Source organism: Hevea brasiliensis, chromosome 4 (assembly GCF_030052815.1).
Source record: "Hevea brasiliensis isolate MT/VB/25A 57/8 chromosome 4, ASM3005281v1, whole genome shotgun sequence".
Taxonomy (NCBI): domain Eukaryota; kingdom Viridiplantae; phylum Streptophyta; class Magnoliopsida; order Malpighiales; family Euphorbiaceae; genus Hevea; species Hevea brasiliensis.
This window is the reverse complement of record NC_079496.1, coordinates 102,282,029-102,308,296: the sequence shown is the minus strand read 5'-3', so window position 1 is coordinate 102,308,296 and position 26,268 is coordinate 102,282,029. Positions and strand designations below refer to the sequence as shown.

Here is a 26,268-nt window from a genome sequence, read left to right as displayed (position 1 = left end):
TATATGGTAGAATACCCGATGTGTTGCTCATTCTAATGACAAATATGCAGAATTAGCTCAACATTCCATCACTTTTATAAAACCATACGCAAAGAAACTGAATACCATCCCTTGTTCTTGTCTATATATATGTATGTCAATTGCCAGACGATCAGCAAATCAGCTGATCATGTACTGAGAAGAGCTATTCTTGGCCGCAAGACAATTTCATTCCTACCATAAAATAGTAACTTTCTATAGACCTTTCAAGAAATTTACAAGAAATTAGGTTCAACTACGGTATAGATTATATAATAACATATTCCATATTTCCATATATGTGCACCAAAAATTTCCTTGCTATAACAAAATACTCAAGGACAATCACTTTGAGCATATTTGATTCTGTTTATAAGTTAACCATCACTGGATTCTTCTGAATTTGCTACTGGTAACAACTTCACGTCTAGACATCTAACCATTTGTGTTTTCTGAGAAGTTTTCATCCTCTGAATCAAGCACAATAGGATCGACAGCAGAGTTATGAGTCAGTCTTTGCCTCAACCTATTCTTTGTAGCCAAGTTTCTGATTTCCGTAACAGGATTGTTCATAACTCCAGCCAGCCTTTTACTCCATCGTGTCCCAGCAGGCTTCTGAGAACAGTTCCTGTCACTAAGAATGTCCTTTTCCTCACCAGATTTGCCAGACTCATTGCCATCTTCATTATTACTGCTTTTGCAGTCATAATCATCATCATCGTCGTCGTCATCATCACCATCACCATCACCATCAGTATCTTGTTGAATCCTATCACTTTGAGTTTCACTGTCCGAGTTTTTAATATTTTCATCTTTTGAGTCTGTACCCACCTCTGAATCACCATTTTCAAAATGTCTTTCTCTCAAGTCTGCACCATCAGATCCCAATTTTTCCAGCTTACTATGCTTCTTCTCGTTCCTTTGCTCTTTCTTCCTTTTCCTGAATCATAAAGTGATGTCACCACCAGCAAAAAAGGTCATTCAATCCGGAAATGGGCAAAACTGTGATAGTAGGGGATGGGGTTATGTCAAATAAATTGATATGAAAAAGGTGCTCTTCTTTCCAGAGCACAGCAAGAAGAATGCTCCCATGAAGCTTTATGTCTCATAAAAAGCCATCAATGTAGACACAATATTTAAGAGAACAACCACAATAATATTCCCATTCAGTATCTGACTTCCAAATTATCTAAGACAGTAAGACTTGCCCGTTTTCCAAAAATATACTCTGCAAGCTTGTTCATTTCAGAGTACAACAATGTGTATCATCCAATCCCTCTAGTCTTCCACAATAACATCATAAGAACCCAGTTTCACTTAAAACATAACCTTATGACTATGAAATTTAAAATTAAAAACAAGTTATTGATAGTCTAAAAATACCAAAATCAAAGCATGTTAGTTGAAAACAAAGTCTAAAAGAAAGTATAGGAGCAAGACCATTTCAACCTTGAACTTTAAACAATGCTAACAAATTACAATCTACATATTGTCAAACCCCAGTTGTCATATGGGTAAGTAAACAGAACAAGTCACACTAAGTAACATGCAGAATTGAAGAATTCATGAGGTATGATCATCAGATATTCAGCCCCTTTCAACCATTTCCAAGTTGCTGTTCCAAGTTGCTGTCCTCAATATGAGAAGGAATTGGGGGAACTAATTAAACTTTTAACAGAAGCTTGCTGATGCAGTATAGGAAATTTTCTGTTTAGGAATTTTGTTGATCTTATTTACATTGTTTTCTATTATTTAGGCATATTAGGTTTAGTGTTGCCCTAATTAGGATTGGATTTTTCAAGGCTTTAATACCAAATTGATGTGGAACAAGAGAACAAGGGAAACTATAGATCAAGAGAAACAGATTCTGAAGATGCATAGGAAGAGAAAAAAAATTCTCTAAAAGAACTAGTTCTCAATTGTCAATAATATCATTATAAAAGTCAAAAATACCCAAACTGCATAGGTATTTATAGACTAGCAATCCTACTACTGTTAGGACAATAAATAGTAATTAGGAATCTTAAACAAAACAAACTAGGAATAAAAATCCAATACTAACCGGGAAAACACTAAACCTAACATGCCTAAATAATAGAGATCTAATCTTCCTAATTTTACAATAAAAATTAAATCAGCAAAACTCCAAAATAGAATTTGTATCTTCCTATACTTCATCACTTGCTAGATTCCTATTTTCTTAAAGAATCAAATATTCCAGAAGTCACAGCAAAATCATTACAGTTTTTTTTTTTTTTTAATTCCAAAGACAACAGAAGAAATACAGTTCACAGGTAAACATGGCAGCAAATAAACTTTCAATATACATGCTACAAAGCCTGACAATTCTTACTTTGATATTTCTATAGCCTCATCAATTGCACGATCATACTCATCTGCAATCAGATTAAAATATATATATATATATATATATATATATATATATATATATATATATATATATATATATATATATATATATAGTTAAATCCAGGTCATGATTGTATCAATAGCTTAACCCAAATAATAATATTATATAGACAAAAAAAAAATACATCATACCAAATGTGTAACTGATAGACCTATGACTGCGACAGGTACGAGTAATCCCAGTCTCATAGGATCTAAAATCATTGAGGAGCCTTTCTTGCCTTTGTTTTTGTTTGAGTGCCCTTTCTTTCTTCTATTAGATGCAATGAAAATGAACATACTAGGTACAAGTGTCAAAATAAACTAGAAGAAAAAGGTGATTAACATCTAAAGATATTAACACAATCATAAAAGAAATCCATAAATATACCTTCTGAAATTTCTCAACAACAGGGAGAAAATTGGTTTCAATAGTTTTGCCAACAGCAATTTCTCCCGCAACCTTGCTAGATGAAAGTTCATCCTGCCATCACCAGAGAGAAACGAGGTAAATTAAAATCCCCAGTTTTGAAGCAAAGCAAAATATTTAACTTACCACAACTTCTCGAAATTCCTTAAGATTGGTTGCTAAGGTTTCCCATTGAAGAGAGGTAGATGGTAGATTATTTGATGCTTTCCCTTTCATTTTTGACTTCGGCTCAGTCTTCTTTACTTCCTTGTACAATCTATGGCCAATGACTGCACTTCCATCACACCTATGAGCACAATTGATCTGAGTTAAAACTCAAGCAGTAAATCACATAAAATTCAGAGCATGCTAGAGAATTACCAGTAAGAAGTTATATTTCCATCTTCCCCAATCTTATCTTTGCGGAAACAGGAAATTTCAGTTCCATTTTTCAAAGTCTCATTAATATATGACACAGCATCATCTTGCTGTGAACAGAAAGCATTGGTTATACCAGAGTTTAACATGAAACAAACAGAAGTCGCAAGTAGATCATTCATTTTAAAATCTTTTTATTTAGATTTATAACATGGTTGTAAAACAAATGAATTAGATTAAAATTGTAAATCAAATTGACCACACGTAAATATATCTTGAAATTAAAAAAAAAAAATGCAACATTGCAGATCTATAACATTGTGACTAAAAGGATGATCCGTAAAGATAACACTATGAATCACTTCAAATATTAAAGGAATGTAAACATACATCAGCACGGATTTCGCAAAGCGCTTTCAGAATTCGTAAACGATCTGTTGGATCTAGTTCCTTGTATCTGGATATCTCCTTTCTGCACAAACACAAAGCAAGAAGAAGCGTTCAGGGCCTCAATAGAGGCCTAATTGAGAAAAGAGAAAGCACCCTTCTATAAAAGATAAGAGACACATGATTAATACCCATTGGCTACAGTCAAGGGCATCTCGCCTTCAGCAACCTGCCATGTTGGATATATGAGTATGGAGATTATATGTCAGTCCTAATTTCAGACATAAAACTAATGCCAGCAGTTACTATGCTCAAGAGTGACTCACCCATGGCCACCATAGAGCAATTTTCTTACAAAGTACAGTCACCCATGCATCAGAGCCATTCAATGTTTTACTCACAGGTGGTATCCCCTATTAAGAATTACAATTGTGTAAGAACTTATTGGAATAGAAACCACACACACACACACACACACACGGAGAAAGATGGTACAACTTAGAAAGTTTTAAAACAAAATAAAAAAAATAAAAAAAAAAAAGAAAAAATCTGGTTAGCGTTTTGTGGCATTTAGTGTGAATCTATTAACTTGCAATCATACTCTGGTATAATCTTCAATGCTAAAATCAATACAAGATCTTTACCCAATTTCCAGATGATATTTCTACTTTATCCAAAATAAGCTTTATAGGAAAGGAAAAATAAATAAGTTTGCAATATTTGAGATGGACAAATGATAAAAAAAAAAAAAAAAAAAAAAAAGAAAGAAAGTATATGACTATATACCAAAACAGGACAACATTGTATGAAGTTGTAGAAAATTACACGATGGGATCTAGTTCAGCAGCATAAAAGAAAATAAACACCAAAAAACACCCCCACAAAAAGCATACAAAGATATGCAACACATATCTAGAGATATAACCAGATTAAATCATAACTTAGATATCAATAAACCAACACATACAAATCATGATAAGTACAATACAATATACATTTGTTGTTGGTAAATAAGTACAACAATTCATTAAAATATAATACAAATGCTTAACTAATCCATATCAAAAAAGGAATTCGTGCAATTACATCCCAGTATATTGACAAAATATCACCATATTCGAAATGATATGGATAGAAACCTTCAATAACTTAATGTGAAGTTGAGCAAGCGAACCGTTGGGCGTAACAAGACCAGTCTCGATCTCCTCTGCTGTCAATTTCAAATCACTACCAATAAGTGGCTCGAAAACCTGCAAGTCTATCCCACACGAGTAAGCGCTATCAATGTATCCAAATTCATGAATTAAAAAAAAAAAAAAAAAAAAAAACTACAATTTCCAAACCACACATAAGCCTACACGAACTCCGCATGTTTCCGTGTTTAGAAAGGCAAGCAAAAAACAATTTAGGAACCAAAATCCCTTCTTCAAATGTACGAGTAACGTCGACGACAAAAGAACTCCCCAGTATTACGAACTAACAATCTAAAAAAGTTAAAAAATGCCGTTTAATTTAGGGCAATTTGAGCATCAGAAACAGGATTTTACGCTCAAGAAATTGAAAACAGACGCCAGTTCCCATCGTCCACGAAGCTCCGCGATTTCCGATTCCAAAGACGAATCATCCACAACGATCACCGAGTCTTCACCGATGTAATCTTTATCCGGCACTTTTTCGTCCACGGCGGTCTTCTTCACCGCCGGCGAATTTGTCCGACAACCACCGGCCATTTCTTCAGAGACAAGTGAAGGATAGTCGACAGGGATGGGGGGGATTGCAAAAAGATGGTATAATTTGGGGAATTTCCCGCCTAAATGATTTTACCTCGGATCATGGTTAGATTACCATTCTAGGGTTAATTTCAGGATGGCCTTTTGGACTAACCGCTCCACCTCTTTCCGAGAAAACGCACCGTTTCGTTTCCAAGCATATCCAAACACCATCCCCACCCTTAAAGCCGCATCGTGCTTCGACTCCAACTTGTCATTCACCCCCGCAACAATAAATTGATTTTTATTTAATTTAAATTTAGTGAAATTTAATCGGTTATTTATTAAAAATTTAATTATTATATTAATTTCTATATCAATATATATTAAGTCAATAATATTTAATTTAAATCAAAATAATCAATTGAATTTTAAAATTTTGAATTGATATTTTCCACATTTGGTAATTAGGTTCATGTTTTCTATCCATCAGATTATTGTTAATTATAAATTCTAATAAAAGCTCTTATTGATTCTTACTCGTAGTTATCTAATAAAATAACTCATTTTCTTAAAAATTTAACTAATATTTAAAAAATAATTTTAAATTACTTTTTTATTATTTTCCTTTATAATGAAAGATTTTTTTACAATGGAAAATAATGATTTTTCAACTAAAATTGTATTATAATTTTTTTTTAATAATTGAACAATTATTCAGGATAACATTTAACAAATGATAAACATTAATCATATTATTATAAAATAAATGAATAACATATATTAAAAATTTTTAAATGTAAAATAAGTTTGCAAAGATATTCTAAAATGATATATATTTTTTTTAATTATGAACTATATGAATAATTTTTAAAAAATTTTTGAATTAAAAAAAAACATGTTTTCTATGTTTTTCATTGTTTTCTATGAAAAATAAAAATTGAAATTTTCTTAAAAAATTTTAAAAAAATGAAAAAATTTTCGTATAAGAAAACAGGCCCATATTGATTTGACGAAAGCAATATCAATCAATTATTCATTATGTTTACATAATTATGAACCATTTTCTTTCCCTTCTTTCCCTAAGGCATTACCTTCCTCTCTGTAATGCCATTTGTTAAGTTTCTTTTGCTATAAGTTGTTTTTGAATTTCAAATTTCAATCAATTGGGTGTTCCATTATATCACAATAGAGGTTGGCCATAAAAAGTAAATTGTCAACTCCTAGTTGCCCAGTATTTGTTTAATAAGAGTCACGATAAGAATAAATCAAATTAACCTTATCAAATGCTTAGTGCATGGGAACTTATTATAAGGTAAATTTTCTGAATTTAAACCTTATAAATGTTAGGCTGAAAACTCGAAAGGGCGGTCTAAGCAACAGGAAAGTGAGAAGATTTGGATGTAAAACCCAAAAGAGCCATTTAGCACGTTATAGTTTTATTCCTAGCTTTGAAATGTTGGAAACTTGGCAAAATTGAATGGAAAAGGGGTAATGGTGCACCCAAATTAATAAAGAAGATTTTATTTGCATGACAAGAAATGGATTCTATTTAGTTATAATTGCATATGCTTTTGTCTAGAAGGATACATCAAATAACTAAGTAGTAGGATATTTTAATTCAATGTGAGTTTTCTTATCATGATAGAATAATCAATCATGAATTCTCTGACAATAGTTTGAGTAAAAGAAAAAGAAAGAAAAAAAAAAAAAGAGATAAAAAGAGAGCTAAATCAAAAACTTGAAAAGGCGGTTTAGGCAAAAGTCAAGCTCGCTAAGTGAAAATTTTGAAAAGGCATCTAGGCAAAAATTAGAGCAAGCCGGTTTGAGATAAAAAACCTGAAAGAGCATTTCAGGCAAAAATTAGGGCACAAAGATTAAAACACACAGAAGATGAGGAGCATAATGAATCAAGACTAGGCATGAGCTTAAACATAATCTTAGAATGACAAGGTATAGTAACAAGGAAAAGAGACTTTAAAGAAAAATCAGAGAGAAATTGTATTTTAACCTAGAGATAGTCTTTTAGTGTGCATTTTTTAAAAAGTGTTGAAAGATTTTTACCTCCCTAGTGAGCTTTTCACAATACCACCAGTAAAGTTTTAAAATTTTTTGAAAAATCCCAGTGATATTTATTCCCATTGAAGTTTTCAAAGATATTCCCCAATGGAAATAAGCATGCATACATGAAAGATAAAAGGCACATAGATCGTAGCCAGTTTTAAGATCCAGTAATCTTAGTTTTCTCACAAACCAGATGTTTAGTAAGTCCGTAGACTTTGTTTAGAGCTCACGACATAGTTGTATGAGACATAGGAGATCTTACATCAACATGCCACCTATAGGTATATAAGGCATAGAAGATCATGCATCACCATAATTTTTAAATCATAAATTAGTTTTTTTAGTAAGTTCTTTGACTTTGTTTAAGGCACCCGATATAGTTGTATAAGGCATAAAAGATCATGCATCAACATGTCACCTGTAGGTATATAAGGAGTAGAAGATTATGCATCACTGCAATTTTTAAGTGTCAAACTATGAGAGGATTTGATTATCCCTAAAAAGGAGATACGTAGGAAGCATGGAGCTTCTAAGTTTAAAGCCTCAAAATTTTCAAATCACCTATCAATTTTTTTTTTTTTTTTTGCAAGTCCTTAGACTTTGTTTAGGGCGCACGAGATAGTTGTGTAAGGTGTAGAAGATCATGCATCAACATATCACCTATAAGTATGTAAGGCATAGAAAATCATGCATCATCACATTTTTCAAGTGTCGAACTACGAGAGAATTTGATTCTCTCTAAAAAGGAGATCATAGGAAGCCTGGAGGTTCTAGGTTCAAAGCCTCAAAAATTTCAAATCATAGATCAGTTTTTAGTAAGTTCTTAAACTTTATTTAGGGCACACAACATAGTTGTGTAAGGTGTAAAAGATCATGCATTAATATGTCATCTGTAGGTTTATAAGGTGTAAAAGATCATACATCACCGCAGTTTTCAAGTATCAAACTACATGTGGGTCTAATTCCTCTGTAGGATAATGAGGGGGATACGTAGGCAATTTAGGACTGTTGTCCTAAATACAAATCCTCAAATTTTCAAATCACACAATCATCACTGTTGTGGGACCATAGCTAATCCCATGACACAGAGGGTATCGACAGAGCAAGATACACTCGAAATTTTTAAATCACACAATCATCACTGTTGTGGGACCGTAGCTAGTTTTATATCACAGAGGGTATCGACAAAGTAAGATACACTTGAAATTTTAAATCACACAATTATCACTATTGTGAGATTGCAGCTAGTCCCACGATACATAGAGTGTATCGATAAAGCAAGATACACTCGATTTGCACTGTTGTGAGACCATAGGTAGTCTCATAACTCAAGTCCTAAACTTAATTCAAGCAGAGTGTGTTAACAGAGTAAGACATACTCAATCCTTGTAGGTGATATTTCACTTGTTTTCAAATAGTCTTTAAAAATTTGTGTTTTTACTTTGATGAAATTTGAGTAATGCCTTCGTATTGATTGCAAATCTCTCCAAAGTGAGAGGCAAACTGTAGTCTCCTATTTTTTTGACCTTGAGGATATGTGTATTAATGCCATGAGTAACTCGATGATAAAAAAAAAATTATATGACTATGAGATATATTTAAGGACATTAAAAATAAAATAATTATATATATGGCATGATTCTTAAAGAAATTTTTAGAGAGTAGAAAATAATAAAATAAAATTTATTTATTAAAAAACCTATCTGGGCTCTATGGGCCCAATAAGATCTGAATATGAATTTTAATTAAATAAAAAGCTCACCTAAAATATTTTTTAGAAAAGAATATTTTATCCCTATCTTTGTCTCTCTCCCTCACTATCCCTCTCCTATGCAACCTCTTCCTTCCTCACTCTTCCTCTCCCACACAAACACACACACTCTCTCTCTCACCAATAGGATCCCTCTCTTTCTCTCTCCCGCCAATCAATTCTCTCTACTTTGTTCACTAATTTTTTTTTAATTTTATCTTTTGTTTTATCTCTTCTTAAACTCTATCAATTAGTCTGTTAATTGTATCACAATTCTACACCCAAAACCCTATAAATATCCTACTAGGAAGATGAAAGGAACACACTCAGAAATCAGTCTCTAGAGCTCTATCTAAATTTCTCTCTTCTTTCTCTTTATTTTCTTTTCTTTCTTTCTTTAGTTCAAGAAAAGTTTTTTTTTTTTTTTAAGATTTAATCAAAGTGAGATTCTTAATACCTTTTGTTCAAAATTCATGCTATTTCATATTTATGCTATTTCATATTTATATGCCTTAAGTTAGCTTATATGTTTATAATTTACATGTATATGTGATAAATATGAGGGTGATGATAATTATGCACATATTCTTATTTATGTTACTTTGTTTTAATTAATTTTTATGTATTTATGCTTCTATAAATATTGTATAAAAATTATATTTGTAATCTTCATGACATAATAATAATTTTAGCCTCAAGAATCATGAAAAAAAGTTATTAAATTGAGTAACTTTTGGCTATACAAAGTTAGGGTGTCTGCATACTGTGATTTGCAGTACAACCAAATTTTAAGGTTTATATCTCCCTCAATTCTTCATCTTTTTCTATAATTCTTGGGTCTAAAATTAAATTCAAGATCGTTTCCAACTTTTCCTATTGGTTTCATATAAATATCTTTTATAGTTTGTGATATACATTAATTTTAAAAAAGTAGTGCAAAATCTGCCTCTGATGCATGATAGTGATGAACCATGATTTTTATAAATTATTTGGTAGAGATTTTATACTAGCTAATAATTTTCTATTTTGATATAATTTTTTGGCATACTTCTAAAATTTTTGTATAATTTTTGTGCATGTTTAACTAATTTTAGAAATTCAAATATAAAAACATTGTAAATCTCCCTAAATTTGAAAATTTTACGTTGGTTTATAATTTTTTGTTTCGTTTTCATGTCTTAAATTGTATTTGATCTAATTTTAATATAGTAAATAATGTGATATAGTGTTATGAAGTGTTAGGATTAGGTTAGGAAACCTTTGGTCATAGGTTGTTTTAATCAAATCAAAATCTGAGCAACTTAGGAGATTAGTGTTAGATTTCAATACAATTTGTTATTAATTTATTTTATATTATTAATAAAATTGGTAAGTAGCCCTAAGGTAAATACCAAAAAGGGAAATAACGTGGAGTTTAACGGGAATAAGACAAGGATAAACTTGCCATACTAGAAGAGAAGGTCATTCTTTAAGAGTAGTTTGCCCTAATGGCAACTGCAATAATTAAAAGGTAAGTACCCCTTAAACTTTTTCTTTGACAAAAGTACCCTTAACTTTCTTAAAATAACAATTTTGTGTGTAATATGTGGTAATAATAGGATTTACTTAGTAAATAATAAAATCAGTTTTATTTGTATATTTAACCCACTTGTGTATGAAATTTAATTAAATAAATATTATTTAAATTAAAATTAAATCTTATTTGTATAAAAAATCAACTTTGGCTTGTAAATTAAATGTTATTAAATATTTGGTAAGAAATAAAATAAATTAGCATGTTAGAAATAAATATTTTTAGGATGTAATTGCTTGAGCTTTTATATATTTGTTAGTATAAATCGCAACATATACATAATTTAATTAGTTTAATTATCCTTATGTCAACATGGTAAATAAATAAATTAATTAGTCACAAAAAAACTTTAGATTGTTTGTAAAGTGAACTTGTTTATAAATTAAATTGTCAATAATTAATTAATTTTAATCACTGGATAAATATCACTTAATTAAATTTAGTAACCCCATAGATAGGAAGTACTTACGCATGAAAACTATTTGTAAACAATAACCCTTGTTCGGATTTTTTGTGTGTAAAGGATTAAAAAATGCATTTTTAGGAAAGAAGTTTGATAAAAAAAATAATAATAAATAAGACTTTTAGAAATATTAGTAGATGATTGATACTCGAAATAATGAGGTTAGACCAGGCATAAGGGATTCCTAACACCTTCCCCTTACGTATCCACTATTCCAAAGATAGACATTGGGCTATGGTAATGAAAGTTGTGGAACCTTTGTAAGGTATAAGTTATCATCCATGACCCTATCAGAAATTGATGTCCCTTGGAAGAAAAAATGAACATGTCCTAGTTATCATCCGAGTGGCGACTCCTGTCTATCTATGCCTTTATGACATAAATCCTTAGCATCGTGGTAGTATTATGGGAAGACAGTACTTACCAGTGGACTTGATTCTATTAAGATTGTATAAATTGCATGTATAAGAAATGTTGTCTTAGGAGGTGATACTTACGTGAGAAATACTGTCTTAGGAGGTGATACTTACGTGAGACCAATGTGACTCAACCATCTTTCCTGGGTATTACTTAGTGCACTTTATGCTCTCTCAATAGTTGATTTTTCACTTTACGCCACATTGTTAGTGCAGTTCATTTATTGGATTGCTCATACTCCCCTTTTAACAATGCCAACATAGACTCCATCTCTTTAATCTTCAGGAACATAGGATCCTGAGACGAATCTAAAACTCTGACTGGAGGAGTTCCCTAATTTTGGACAATCATAGGGACTTTTCCACCCCTCGTTATAGTGCCTGCATTATTGGTAGTAGTTTCTGAAACTACCTTACCAGTATGCATACCTGTCTCAGCCATAAAAACCAAAAGAAACAGTTAATGAATTGTTGGGAAAATGAGAAACCTAAGAAAACAAACAATAGTGTAAAAATTAATGAAGATAAGGAATCAATTAATAACGCTTGGTAGTTCCCACAGACAATGCCAACTGATGTTGCCTGTAATTCTCGGATGGGTGAATTGATTCCAAAAAGCCTACAAATAGGAAGAGATATGAGGTCGATGGCTTGAATGTGGCCATTCTGACACTTAAGTCAGTAATGCCAAAGAATGAAGAGCAAATACCGAAAAGGAATGAGAGAAATGAATTGTATACCTTGATAGACGTCAAGGACTTATTTATAGGGTGAGGAATAGTGCCTTTGTGCAATTCTCGAGATTTTGCTAATTCACATCTAGTTATTTCCCTCCATATGCTATGAAAACGTAACACACGATCCAACGATATTGTCGACGAAAATATAGCGCATTTAAACAACTTGTATCCAATCTCTAAGATAACCCTACTTTATCTAAACTCAATCTAAGTCAAATGCCTTTTCGATAGTCTCTTTCCTGGTCTTGTCCGAACTCATTGTACCTTGTCTGAACTCCTTTTCTTCAGTCAACCCAAGTGATAACTCTAAACCTCCCATGACTTGAACCTAAAGTATTTGATTAGTTTGGATTTTAAGGTGTATTATATCAGTTACTCTCTTAATACTATAATAAGTGGATATTATTATAAGATAAGTTATAATATATAAACATATATTTATATATTTATACTTATTGCATATATTTGTATCTATACTATATATAGATAGATTTTAATTATTTTTATTATGAAATCTTTATTAAAAATTTTGAGGGATAAAAAGTAATAAAAATAAAATATGAAATAATTAATAAAAATTTCAGATATTAGATATATATATATATATAATTATTAATAACTACGTGCAGTAACATGGACAATTCCTTAGTTATATTATATTAGTTGAGTGTATGTACATCTAAATGCATATAAAATTTTTTTATTAGATTTTAATCAGAGTTTAAGCAAACCACTAAAGTGGCATGCCTAATGGGCACTAGCCCATTCAAAAAAAGTCATACAACCAAAAAAATTATATTTTTAGTTGCTAAATTTAGTTTCCGTTTTATTCAAATTTCTTAACCCAACTTTTCACTCCATATTTTTTTATTATTAATCTATGGGTATTCATACTGATTCAATCTTACTATTATTATTAACATCGTCATGATCTAGTGCCACTAGATAATATTGTCCATTTTGATTCACTTGAACTTACGGATTTATTTCTGTATCTTTTTTTGAGACATAAAAGAGTTGCTATCTAAAATAAGGGCTCATTTCTCTTATAATCACTTTAACTTCCTCCTTCCTTTTTAACATGAGTTTGGTTCATTCCTGCTCTCCTTTTACTTAGACGCCTGTCAAAGGAATCCCATTATGTAGCCCTCATCAATCTGCCCTCGTTATCATCATGATGTTACATATACATTTCAAATTTAATTTTTGACATTCATAATACATCAAAATCCTTAGACATTATTTGTACACTCTTTCTCCTTACTATTATAAAATTTTATCATTATTCAATGCACTATGGGTGTCAAATGAAACTTAACAGGTGCTACTTACCAAAATAAATAAACTTAGCAGCTGCTAAAGGTGGTGGACGTGGATTGTCATGGGCGCCAAAGAATTTATTGGAAAATAGAGTTAAATGTTTGATTAGAAAATTTGGATAAATTTGAAACTAAGTGCAGCCATTAGAATATAATTAATAAAAAATAAAAATTTTAGATAAAATTGAAAAATTGGAGAAGAGTTGGAATTTTTTGGTCATTAAGCAAAAATAATAATAATAATAATAAAATGAAATTGACGCATTATCATATTTTATATATATTCTTAAATATCCTCTCTCTTCTATGCAACTTTTCTCTCTGTCTCTATTTCTTTGCTTTTTCCCTATGTTTTATACCTCTTTCTCTTCATATCTCTCTACTTTATCTTTTGTGATTATTTATTAGGTTACAAAAAGGGGAGTAAAAAAATTGAAGGTAGGGGTCTTGAACTCTTTCTTTGACAAGAATATACTATAAGTCCATAGAGTTGAAAACTCACATTATTAAGTCTCATATCAATAAGAAACATTTATCAAAGTTAAATTGTTAAAATTATATTTCGCAAAAAAAAAAAAAAGGCCTCATTCCTAGACCAAGGATACAAGGGTTATTTTTATATAATAAAATAATTTGCCCCATATACTTATTATGTATATTCAATTTAACACATTTTCTACTTTTGGGTTAAATTAATCTAAAAATTTCAATTTAAACTCAATTTCGCATAACACTCTATTTGGGAGGAGGTAACGTAAATCAAAGTTTTATAAAATAAAGTTTTTAAAAGTAAGGTTTTTCATGGTTTTCAAATTTTTATAATTTTTTAGTGTTTGAGAGGAAGAAAAAGTTTTTATAAAGTATTTAAAGATTTTAAAGAGAAAACCTTATTAGATAGAGGATTATATAAGGCTAAATGCAAATAAATGTTATTATTGAATTGACTCGACCCAATGTACCTTATTTTATTTTAAGAAAATCTTATTGTCCAAGTTACTGACCAAATGTTATTATAAATTGAGACGTGGATGTTCAGTGAAAATGGAAAAACCTACATTTTTTTTTGTTATTTTTATCATTAAACCCATTTATTCCATGGCTACGGTGTGTGCCTAATTACACTTTCTCGAGAACAAAACATCATAGCATATAAAGAAATTTCAAACTTCCTCTGCAATAATCTCAGTTAGCTAGAAATGTTGTCCTACTCCTCTGTCCATATACGCTCATCGTAAAGAGAACATGATTAATTGTAATTTGATATTGAAATTTGCCGCAAATGAGAGTTATAAAAAAACGATGAATCATAATATGAAATTTTTATTTGGTTTAATTAATTCAATTTTTTGACTGAATAACTAAATTGAAAAATAATTTTTTTAAAAAAATAATAATTGAAATTAGGTAAATGAACTGACCAATCGAAAAAATACCTGAAGAAGAGAATGAATAAGAATGTTTCATTATTATTATTATTATTATTATTATTATTATTATTATTATTATTATTATTATTATTATTATTATTATTATTATTATTATTATATCAAGAAGATATAAAAAAATTAATATTTAAAAATAATGAAAATGATTGTGTGATTTAATCAAACTTAAATTATTTCATACCTTTAATAAATATTTTTCTTATATTGTTATACTTTTTTATTATAAAATCTTAAATAAAAAATTGAGAAATAAATAGTTTAGTCCAATAAAAAGTAACAAAAATAAAATATTAAGTAATTAATAACAAATGCATAATTACGTAAAAGATACAATATTCGGTATATAATATTTTTTTATTAATTTTAAGATATAATTATTTTTATAATGAAATAAAATATTAAAAATTTAAAAATATTAAATAAAAAATTTGTAAAAAAAAATAAATAAATATTAAGTAAATAGATTTAATATTTTTGCTAATTCAGTTATAAAATTGAGTTGACAATAGCCATAATTAAAAAACTTAAAAGGAAAATAAAAATAAAATTAAATACTTAACATAAAAGATAATAATTACTATAATTATAAAACATGATAATTTCTATATGGTAAGTGTCACGTGGCAACATTTAGAAGAAATTTGTGTAGCAACACGATAGATTTTTTAAAAATTATATATATATAATTTTAATATATATAATTCTTAAATTTTTATAATGAAATAAAATATTAAAAAATTTTAAAAATATTAAATAAAAATTTATAAAAAAATTAATAATTAGATATCAATTAAATATATTTAATACTTTTTATCATTTATATATAAAAGGTTGAGGCAACAATGGCAATAATAAATATAGTTAAAAGAAAAATAAAATTAAATATTTAGCATAAAAGATAATAATCATTATAATTATAAAGTATGACAATTTTTGTATAACAAGTGCTGGCAATTTTTATACAAGAAGTGCAACATTTAGAGAAAATTTGTCTACATATCAATACAAATAAAAATTTGACAAACTTTATATATATAAATATATATGCCTGAAATAAATGTAAGGTTACATTTATATATATATATATAGATGGAATATCGTATAAGGCTAAATGAAAATAAATTATTAAATTTTCTTGATCCAAGGTGCCTATTTATTTTAAGCACATCTTAGTACCTAAGTCACTGATCAAATATTTATATAAATTCATACGTGGGTGTACAATGAAAATAGAAAAACTTGGATTTATTTTTAATATATAGGTATGCCCGAAATAAATATAAAGTTAACATATTTATATATATATATCTAGATAGAGGATCATATACGGTTGAATGCAAATAAATTATTGAATTTACTTGATCGAAGGTACCTATTTATTTTAAGAATATCTTAGTGCCCAAGTCACTAATTAAATGTTACTATAAATTTAAACGTGGGTATACAGTGAAAATAGAAAAGCTTGGATTTTTTTTATTTTTATTATTGAACAATTAAATCTATGGCTTCGGTCAAGAACCAAACGTCACATAAAGTTGACATTTTTATATATATCTAGATAGAAAATCATATAAGGTGGAATCCAAATAAATTATTGAATTTACGTGATCCTAGGTACATATTTATTGTAAGAACATCTTAGTACCACTAATCAAATGTTACTATAAATTCAGACGTGGGTATACAGTAAACATAGAGAAATTTGGATTTTTTTTGTTATTTTTATTATTAAACCTATTAAATCCATGGATTCGATCAAGAACCAAACGTCACAGTACAAACAAAGAAATTTCAACCTCTGTCTATAATGCATAATTACGTAAAAGATACAATATTTGGTATATAATATTTTTTTATTAATTTTAAGATATAATTATTTTTATAATGAAATGAAATATTAAAAATTTAAAAATATTAAATAAGAAATTTATAAAAAAATAAATAAATAAATATTACGTAAATAGATTTAATATTTTTGCTAATTTAGTTATAAAATTGAGTTGACAATAGCCATAATTAAAAAACTTAAAAGGAAAATAAAAACAAAAATAAATATTTAACATAAAAGATAATAGTTACTATAATTACAAAACATGACAATTTCTATATGGTAGGTGTTACGTGATAACATTTAGAAGAAATTTGTGTAGCAACACGATAGATTTTTCAAAAATTATATATATATATATATATATATATATATATATATATATATATATATAATTTTAAGATGTATAATTCTTAAATTTTTATAATGAAATAAAATATTAAAAAATTTTGAAAATATTAAATAAAAATTTATAAAAGAATTAATAATTAGATATTAATTAAATATATTTAATACTATTAATTATTTATTTAAAAAAGTTGAGGTAACAATGGCAATAATAAATATAATTAAAAGAAAAATAAAATTAAATATTTAGCATAAAAGATAATAATCATTATAATTATAAAGTATGACAATTTTTGTATAGCAAGTGCTTACAATTTTTGTACACAAGTGCAACATTTAGAGAAAATTTGTCTACATAGCAATACTAATAAAAATTTGACAAACTTTTATATATATATATGTCTGAAATAAATTTAAAGTTTACATTTTTATATATATCTAGATGGAGGATCGTATAAGGCTGAATGAAAATAAATTATTGATTTTACTTGACCCAAGTTGACTATTTATTTTAAGAACATCTTAGTACCCATGCCATTGAGCAAATGTTATTATAAATTTATACGTTGGTGTACAGTAAAAATAGAAAAACTTGGATTTATTTTTAATATATAGGTATGTCCGAAATAAATGTAAAGTTAACATTTTTATATATATCTAGATAGAGGATTATTTATGGCTGAATTCAAATAAATTATTGAATTTATTTGACCCAAGGTACCTATTTATTTTAAAAATATCTTAGTGCCCAAGTGACGTATAGTGAAAATAGAAAAACTTGGACTTTTTTTTGTTATTTTTATTATTGAACCCATTAAATCCATAGCTTCAGTCAAGAACCAAACATCACATAAAGTTGACATTTTTATATATATATCTAGATAGAGGATCATATAAGGCTAAATGCAAATAAATTATTGAATTTTCTTGACCCAAAGTGCCTATTTATTGTTAAAACATCTTAGTACCCAAGTCACCGATCAAATATTACTATAAATTTATACAGTGAAAATAGAAAAACTTGGATTTATTTTTAATATATAGGTATGCCCGAAATAAATATAAAGTTAACATTTTTATATATATCTAGATAGATGATCATATACGGCTAAATGCAAATAAATTATTGAATTTACTTGACCGAAGGTACCTATTTATTTTAAGAATATCTTAGTGCCCAAGTCACTAATCAAATGTTACTATAAATTCAAACATGGGTATAAAGTGAAAATAGGAAAACTTGGATTTTTTTTTTTAATTTTTATTATTGAACACATTAAATCTATGGCTTCGGTCAAGAACCAAACGTCACATAAAATTGACATTTTTATATATATCTAGATAGAGAATCATATAAGGTGGAATGCAAATAAATTATTGAATTTACTTGACCCAAGGTACATATTTATTGTAAGAACATCTTAGTACCTAAGTCACTAATCAAATGTTACTATAAATTCAGACGTTGGTATACAGTAAACATAGAGAAATTTGGATTTTTTTTTTTATTTTTTATTATTGAACCCATTAAATCCATGGATTCGGTCAAGAACCAAACGTCACAGTACCAAAAAAGAAATTTTAACCTCTGTCTATAATGCATAATTACGTAAAAGGTATAATATTCGGTTTATAATATTTTTTTTATTAATTTTAAGATATAATTATTTTTATAATGAAATGAAATATTAAAAATTTAAAAATATTAAATAAAAATTTATAAAAATAAATAAATAAATAAATATTACGTAAATAGATTTAATATTTTTGCTAATTTAGTTATAAAATTGAGTTGACAATAGCTATAATTAAAAAATTAAAAGGAAAATAAAAAAAAAATTAAATATTTAACATAAAAGATAATAATTACTATAATTATAAAACATGACAATTTCTATATGATAGGTGTCACGTGGCAACATTTAGAAGAAATTTGTCTAGCAACACGATAGATTTTTCAAAAATTATATATATATATAATTCATAAATTTTTTTAATGAAATAAAATATTAAAAAATTTTAAAAATATTAAATAAAAATTTATAAAGAATTAATAATTAGATATTAATTAAATATATTTAATACTTTTAATCATTTATTTAAAAAAGTTGAGGTAACAATGGCAATAATAAATATAGTTAAAAGAAAAATAAAATTAAATATTTAGCATAAAAGATAATAATCATTATAATTATAAAGTATGACAATTTTTGTATAGCAAGTACTGACAATTTTTGTACAGCAAGTACAACATTTAGAGAAAATTTGTCTACATAGCAATACTAATAAAAATTTGAAAAACTTATATATATATATATATATATGTCTGAAATAAATTTAAAGTTTACATTTTATTATATATCTAGATGGAGGATCATATAAAGCTGAATGAAAATAAATTATTGATTTTACTTGACCCAAGTTGTCTATTTATTTTAAGAACATCTTAGTACCCATGCCATTGATCAAATGTTATTATAAATTCATATGTTGGTGTACATTGAAAATAGAAAAACTTAGATTTATTTTTAATATATAGGTATGCCCGAAATAAATGTAAAGTTAACATTTTTATATATATCTAGACAGAGCATTATATATGGCTGAATGCAAATAAATTGTTGAATTTACTTGACCCAAGGTGCCTATTTATTTTAAAAATATCTTAGTGCCCAAGTGACTAATTAAATGTTACTATAAATTCAAACGTGGGTGTATAGTGAAAATAGAAAAACTTAGATTTTTTTTTGTTAATTTTATTATTGAACCCATTAAATCCATGGCTTCAGTCAAGAACCACACGTTACATAAAGTTGACATTTTTATATATATCTAGATAGAGGATCATATAAGGCTAAATGCTAATAAATTATTGAATTTTCTTGACCCAAAGCGCCTATTTATTGTGAAAACATCTTAGTACCCAAGTCACTGATCAAATATTACTATAAATTGATACGTTGGTGTACAGTGAAAATAGAAAAACTTGGATTTATTTTTAATATATAGGTATGCCCGAAATAAATATAAAGTAAACATTTTTATATATATCTAGATAGAGGATCATATACGGCTGAATGCAAATAAATTATTGAATTTACTTGATTGAAGGTACCTATTTATTTTAAGAATATCTTAGTGCCCAAGTCACTAATCAAATGTTACTATAAATTCAAACGTGGGTATACAGTGAAAATAGAAAAACTTGGTATTTTTTTTTTATTATTGAACCCATTAAATCTATGGCTTCGGTCAAGAACCAAACGTCACATAAAATTGACATTTTTATATATATCTAGATAGAGAATCATATAAGGTGGAATGCAAATAAATTATTGAATTTACTTGACCCAAGGTACATATTTGTTGTAAGAACATCTTAGTACCTAAGTCACTAATCAAATGTTACTATAAATTCAGACGTGGGTGTAAAGTGAAATTAGAAAAACTTTGATTTTTTTTAATATATAGATACGCTTGAAATAAATGTAAAGTTAACATTTTTATATATATCAAGATAGAGGATCATATAAGGCTGAATGTAAATAAATTATTGAATTTACTTGACCCAAGGTACCTATTTATTTTTAGAACATCTTAGTACTTAAGTCAATAATCAAATGATACTATAAATTTAGACGTGGGTATACAGTGAACATGGAAAAATTTGGATTTTTTTTTTGTTATTTTTATTATTGAACCCATTAAATCCATAGATTCAGTTAAGAACCAAACATCACAGTACAAAAAAAAGAAATTTCAACCTCTGTCTATAATGAATAATTACGTAAAAAATACAATATTCGGTATATAATATTTTTTTTTATTAAGTTTAAGATATAATTATTTTTATAATGAAATGAAATATTAAAAATTTAAAAATATCAATTAAGAAATTTATAAAAAATAAATAAATAATTAAATATTAAGTAAATAGATTTAATATTTGTGCTAATTTAGTTATAAAATTGAGTTGACAATAGCCATAATTAAAAAACTTAAAAGAAAAATAAAAACAAAATTGAATACTTAACATAAAAAATAATAATTACTATAATTATAAAACATGACAATTTCTATATGGTAAGTGTCACATGGCAACATTTAAAAGAAATTTGTGTAGCAACACGATAGATTTTGCAAAAATTATATATATATAATTTTAAGATATATAATTCTTAAAATTTTTATAATGAAATAAAATTTTAAAATTTTTTACAAATATTAAATAAAAATTTATAAAAAAAATTAATAATTTGATATTAATTAAATATATTTAATACTTTTAATCATTTATTTATAAAGTTGAGGCAACAATTGCAATAATAAATATAGTTAAAAGAAAAATAAAATTAAATATTTAACATAAAAGATAATAATCATTATAATTATAAAGTGTGACAATTTTTGTATGACAACTGCTGACAATTTTTGTACAGCAAATTTGTCTACATAGCAATACTAATAAAAATTTGACGAATTATAGCTATTGTCATACATATATATATATATATATATATATATATATGGCTGATATAAATGTAAAGTTGACATTTTTATATATATCTAGATGGAGGATCGTATAAGGTGGAATGAAAATAAATTATTAAATTTACTTGACCTAAGATACTTATTTATTTTAAGAATACCTTAATGCCCAAGTGACTAATTAAATATTACAATAAATTCAAATGTGGGTATACAATGAAAATAGAAAAACTTGAATTTTTTTTTGTTATTTTTAATATTGAACCCATTAAATCCATGGCTTCGATCAAGAACCAAACTTCACATAAAGTTGACATTTTTATATATATCTAGATAGAGATTCATATAAGGTTGAATGTAAATAAATTATTGAATTTTCTTGACCCAAGGTATCTATTTATTGTAAGAACATCTTAGTACCCAAGTCACAGATCAAATGTTACTATAAATTCATGCGTGGATGTACAGTGAAAATAGAAAAACTTGGATTTTTTTTTAATATATAGATACGCCTGAAATAAACGTAAAGTTAACATTTTTATATATTTCTAGATAGAGGATCATATAAGGCTGAATGTAAATAAATTATTAAATTTACTTGACCAAAGGTACCTATTTATTTTAAGAACATCTTAGTACCTAAGTCACAATCAAATGTTACTATAAATTCATACGTGGGTATACAGTAAACATAAAGAAATTTGGATTTTTATTTTTATTTTTATTATTGAACCCGTTAAATCCATGGATTCAGTTAAGAACCAAACGTCACAGCACAAAAAAAGAAATTTTAACCTCTGTCTATAATGCATAATTACGTAAAAGATACAATATTCGGTATATAATATTTTTTTATTAATTTTAAGATATAATTATTTTTATAATGAAATGAAATATTAAAAATTTAAAAATATTAAATAAGAAATTTATAAAAAAATAATTAAATATTACGTAAATAGATTTAATATTTTTCCTAATTTAGTTATAAAATTGAGTTGACAATAGCCATAATTAAGAAACTTAAAAGGAAAATAAAAACAAAATTAAATACTTAACATAAAAGACAATAACTACTATAATTATAAAACATGGCAATTTTTATATGGTAATTATCAAGTGGCAACATTTAGAAGAAATTTGTGTAGCAACACGAAAGATTTTTCAAAAATTATATATATATATATATATATATATATATATATAATTTTAAGATATATAATTTTTAAATTTTTATAATAAAATAAAATATTAAAAAATTTTAAAAATATTAAATAAAAATTTATAAAAGAATTAATAATTAGATATTAATCAAATATATTTAATACTTTTAATCATTTATTTAAAAAAGTTGAGGTAACAATGGCAATAATAAATATAGTTAAAAGAAAAATAAAATTAAATATTTAGCCTAAAAGACAATAATCATTATAATTATAAAGTATGACAATTTTTGTATAGCAAGTGCTGACAATTTTTGTACAACAAGTGCAACATTTAGAGAAAATTTGTCTACATAGCAATACTAATAAAAATTTGACAATATATATATATGTGTGTGTGTGTGCGTGCGCGTGTGTGTGTCTGAAATAAATTTAAAGTTTACATTTTTATATATATCTAAATGGAGGATCGTATAAGACTGAATGAAAATAAATTATTGATTTTACTTGACCTAAGGTGGCTATTTATTTTAAGAACATCTTAGTGCCCAAGCCATTTGATCACTATAAATTCATATGTGGGTTTACAGTGAAAATAGAAAAACTTGGATTTATTTTTAATATATAAGTATGCCCGTAATAAATGTAAAGTTAACATTTTTATATATATCTAGATAGAGTATTATATATGGCTGAATGCAAATAAATTATTGAATTTACTTGACTAAGGTATCTATTTATTTTAAGAATATCTTATTGCCTAAATGACTAATTAAATATTACTATAAATTCACACATGGGTGTACAGTGAAAATAGAAAAACTTGGATTGTTTTTTGTTATTTTTATTATTGAACCCATTAAATCCAGGGCTTCAATCTCTTCAACCCCAACTCCAAAACCTTGTTCAAAACCCGCAAGCAATCCCCCAATTCACCACCCAAGTCCTTCAAATCCTCGCTCCTAGTTCTACCCAACAACTCCTCTCGCCCCTCAATTCTCTCTTTTTCACTAAAATCATCATCAATCTCCTTCTCCCTTTCAATGCTCTCCAAGTCAACATTCTTTCGCATGCTCTCCGTCACCATGTCGCTGAGCACTTGAACCAATAACAGGAACTCCGCGCGCAATCAAAAGATACCAGGATCGAAGCTCCATGCCTGCGAAGTGGAGTTACTGTATTGCAAGAGCTCTAGAGTCGATAGATAGGTGAGCAGAGAAGGCGATGGACAGGAGGGTGACCAGAGGATATTCTCAAAGCGGCCAGAGTTGGCAACTATGCTTTGGAGAATAGCGAGGGCTAGGTCAGGGTTTTTAGATCGGAGAGCTAATAGAGTAGCACGCAGTGGCTCGAATTGAGATAAATGAAGGTGGTTCGCGGCCAGGCGCGATAGGAGCTCGGTTTCTTTGTCCATTTGTGGTGGATTCGATTACAAATTAGATGGATCACGTCCTACTTGTGATGATGATGATGAGTGTATATAGATAAAAGAGTAGGATGGTGTCTCTGGCTGGCTAACTGAGATTATTACAGGGAGGTAGGATGCCGTCTCATGCTTTTCTATACCGCTGTAATGTTTGGCTCTTGAGAAAATGTAGTCAGACACACACAAGAGCCCTGGTTAAATGGGTTTAATGATAAAAATAAACAAAAATTTCAAGTTTTTTGGTTTTCACTGTACACCCGGTCTCAATTTATAGCAACCTTTGGTTAGTTACTTGGGCACTAAAATGTTATTAACACAAAATAGATACCTTAGGGTTCGGTAAATTCAATAATATATGTTTATTTGTAATTATGTCTTATATGATTCTCTATTTAAATATGTTACCTTTTTTTTAACATGTAATATATATTTTTTATACTCATATTCATAATTTAATATTTTTATATATAATTTTTAACATTTTCTAAGATTATTTAATTTCATATAATTATTTTATTATGAAAAATAAGATAATTTTATATAAATTATATATTATCTTATGGGATTTTTATAAAACAATTATTTTTTTATAAAGTAGTTAATTACGAAAATTTTATTAAAAAAATTCTTTATATGAAAAAATACATATAATATTTTTTTTAAATTTAATAAATTTAATAAAAAGGTACATTGGGTCAAATAAATTCAATAATTTATTTGCATTAAGCATTATATGATCCTCTATCTAGATATATATAAAAATGTTAACTTTACATTTATTTCAGGCGTATCTATATATTAAAAAAAAAATCTAAGTTTTTAATTTTCACTGTACACCCACATATGAATTTATAGTAACATTTGATTAGTGACTTGGGCACGAAGATGTTCTTATAATAAATAGGCACCTTGGGTCAAGTAAATTCAATAATTTATTTGCATTCAACCTTATATGATCCTCTATCTAGATATATATAAAAATGAAAACATTATGTGACGTTTGGTTCTTGACCGAAGCCATAGATTTAATGGGTTCAATAACAAAAATAAAAAAAAAAAATCCAAATTTTTCGATTTTCACTGTATACCCACATTTGAATTTATCGTAACATTTGATTAGTGACTTGGGCACTACGATGTTCTTAAAATAAATAGGTACATTGGGTCAAGTAAATTCAATAGTTTATTTGCATTCAGCCGTATATAATCCTCTATGTAGATATATATAAAAATGTTAATATTATATTTATTTTCTATTTTGACTGTACACCCACGTATGAATTTATAGTAACATTTGATCAGTGGCTTGGGTACTAAGATGTTCTTAAAATAAATAGGCACCTTGCTTCAAGTAAATTCAATAATTTATTTTCATTCAGCTTTATACGATCCTCCATCTAGATACATATAAAAATGTGAACTTTACATTTATTTAAGGCATATATATATGTATAATTTTTGAAAAATCTATCATGTTGCCATACAAATTTCTTATAAATGTTGCCACTTGACACTTACCATATAGAAATTGTCATGTTTTATAATTATAGTAATTATTATCTTTTATGTTAAGCATTTAATTTTGTTTTTATTTTCCTTTTAAGTTTTTTAATTATAGCTATTGTCAACTCAATTTTATAACTAAATTAGTAAAAATATTAAATCTATTTACTTAATATTTATTTATTTATTTTTTATAAATTTCATTTCATTATAAAAACAATTATATCTTAAAATTAATAAAAAAAATATTATATACCGAATATTGTATCTTTTACGTAATTATGCATTATAGACAGAGGTTGAAATTTCTTTTTTTACTGTGACGTTTGTTTCTTGACAGAATTCATGGATTTAATGGATTCAATAATAAAAATAACACAAAAAAAAATCCAAGTTTTTTCACGTTCACTGTGTACCCACGTCTGAATTTATAGT

At 27.1% G+C, this 26,268-nt stretch overlaps 1 protein-coding gene across 1 annotated transcript; it reads right to left on the bottom strand.

The window, feature by feature from the left end:
• Positions 1 to 214: 214 nt before the first annotated feature.
• Positions 215 to 5,615, bottom strand: LOC110663382 (DDT domain-containing protein DDR4). The gene is made up of 11 exons (XM_058145766.1): positions 5,149 to 5,615; positions 4,741 to 4,851; positions 3,928 to 4,014; positions 3,793 to 3,830; positions 3,605 to 3,686; positions 3,218 to 3,324; positions 2,984 to 3,143; positions 2,819 to 2,911; positions 2,581 to 2,701; positions 2,372 to 2,414; positions 215 to 958 (listed from the first exon to the last, which is right to left on the bottom strand). Exons 1-11 carry the CDS (start codon positions 5,329 to 5,331, stop codon positions 454 to 456), a joined length of 1,530 nt encoding a protein of 509 aa, XP_058001749.1. The 5' UTR covers positions 5,332 to 5,615; the 3' UTR covers positions 215 to 453.
• Between the last annotated feature and the right edge of the window lie 20,653 nt (positions 5,616 to 26,268).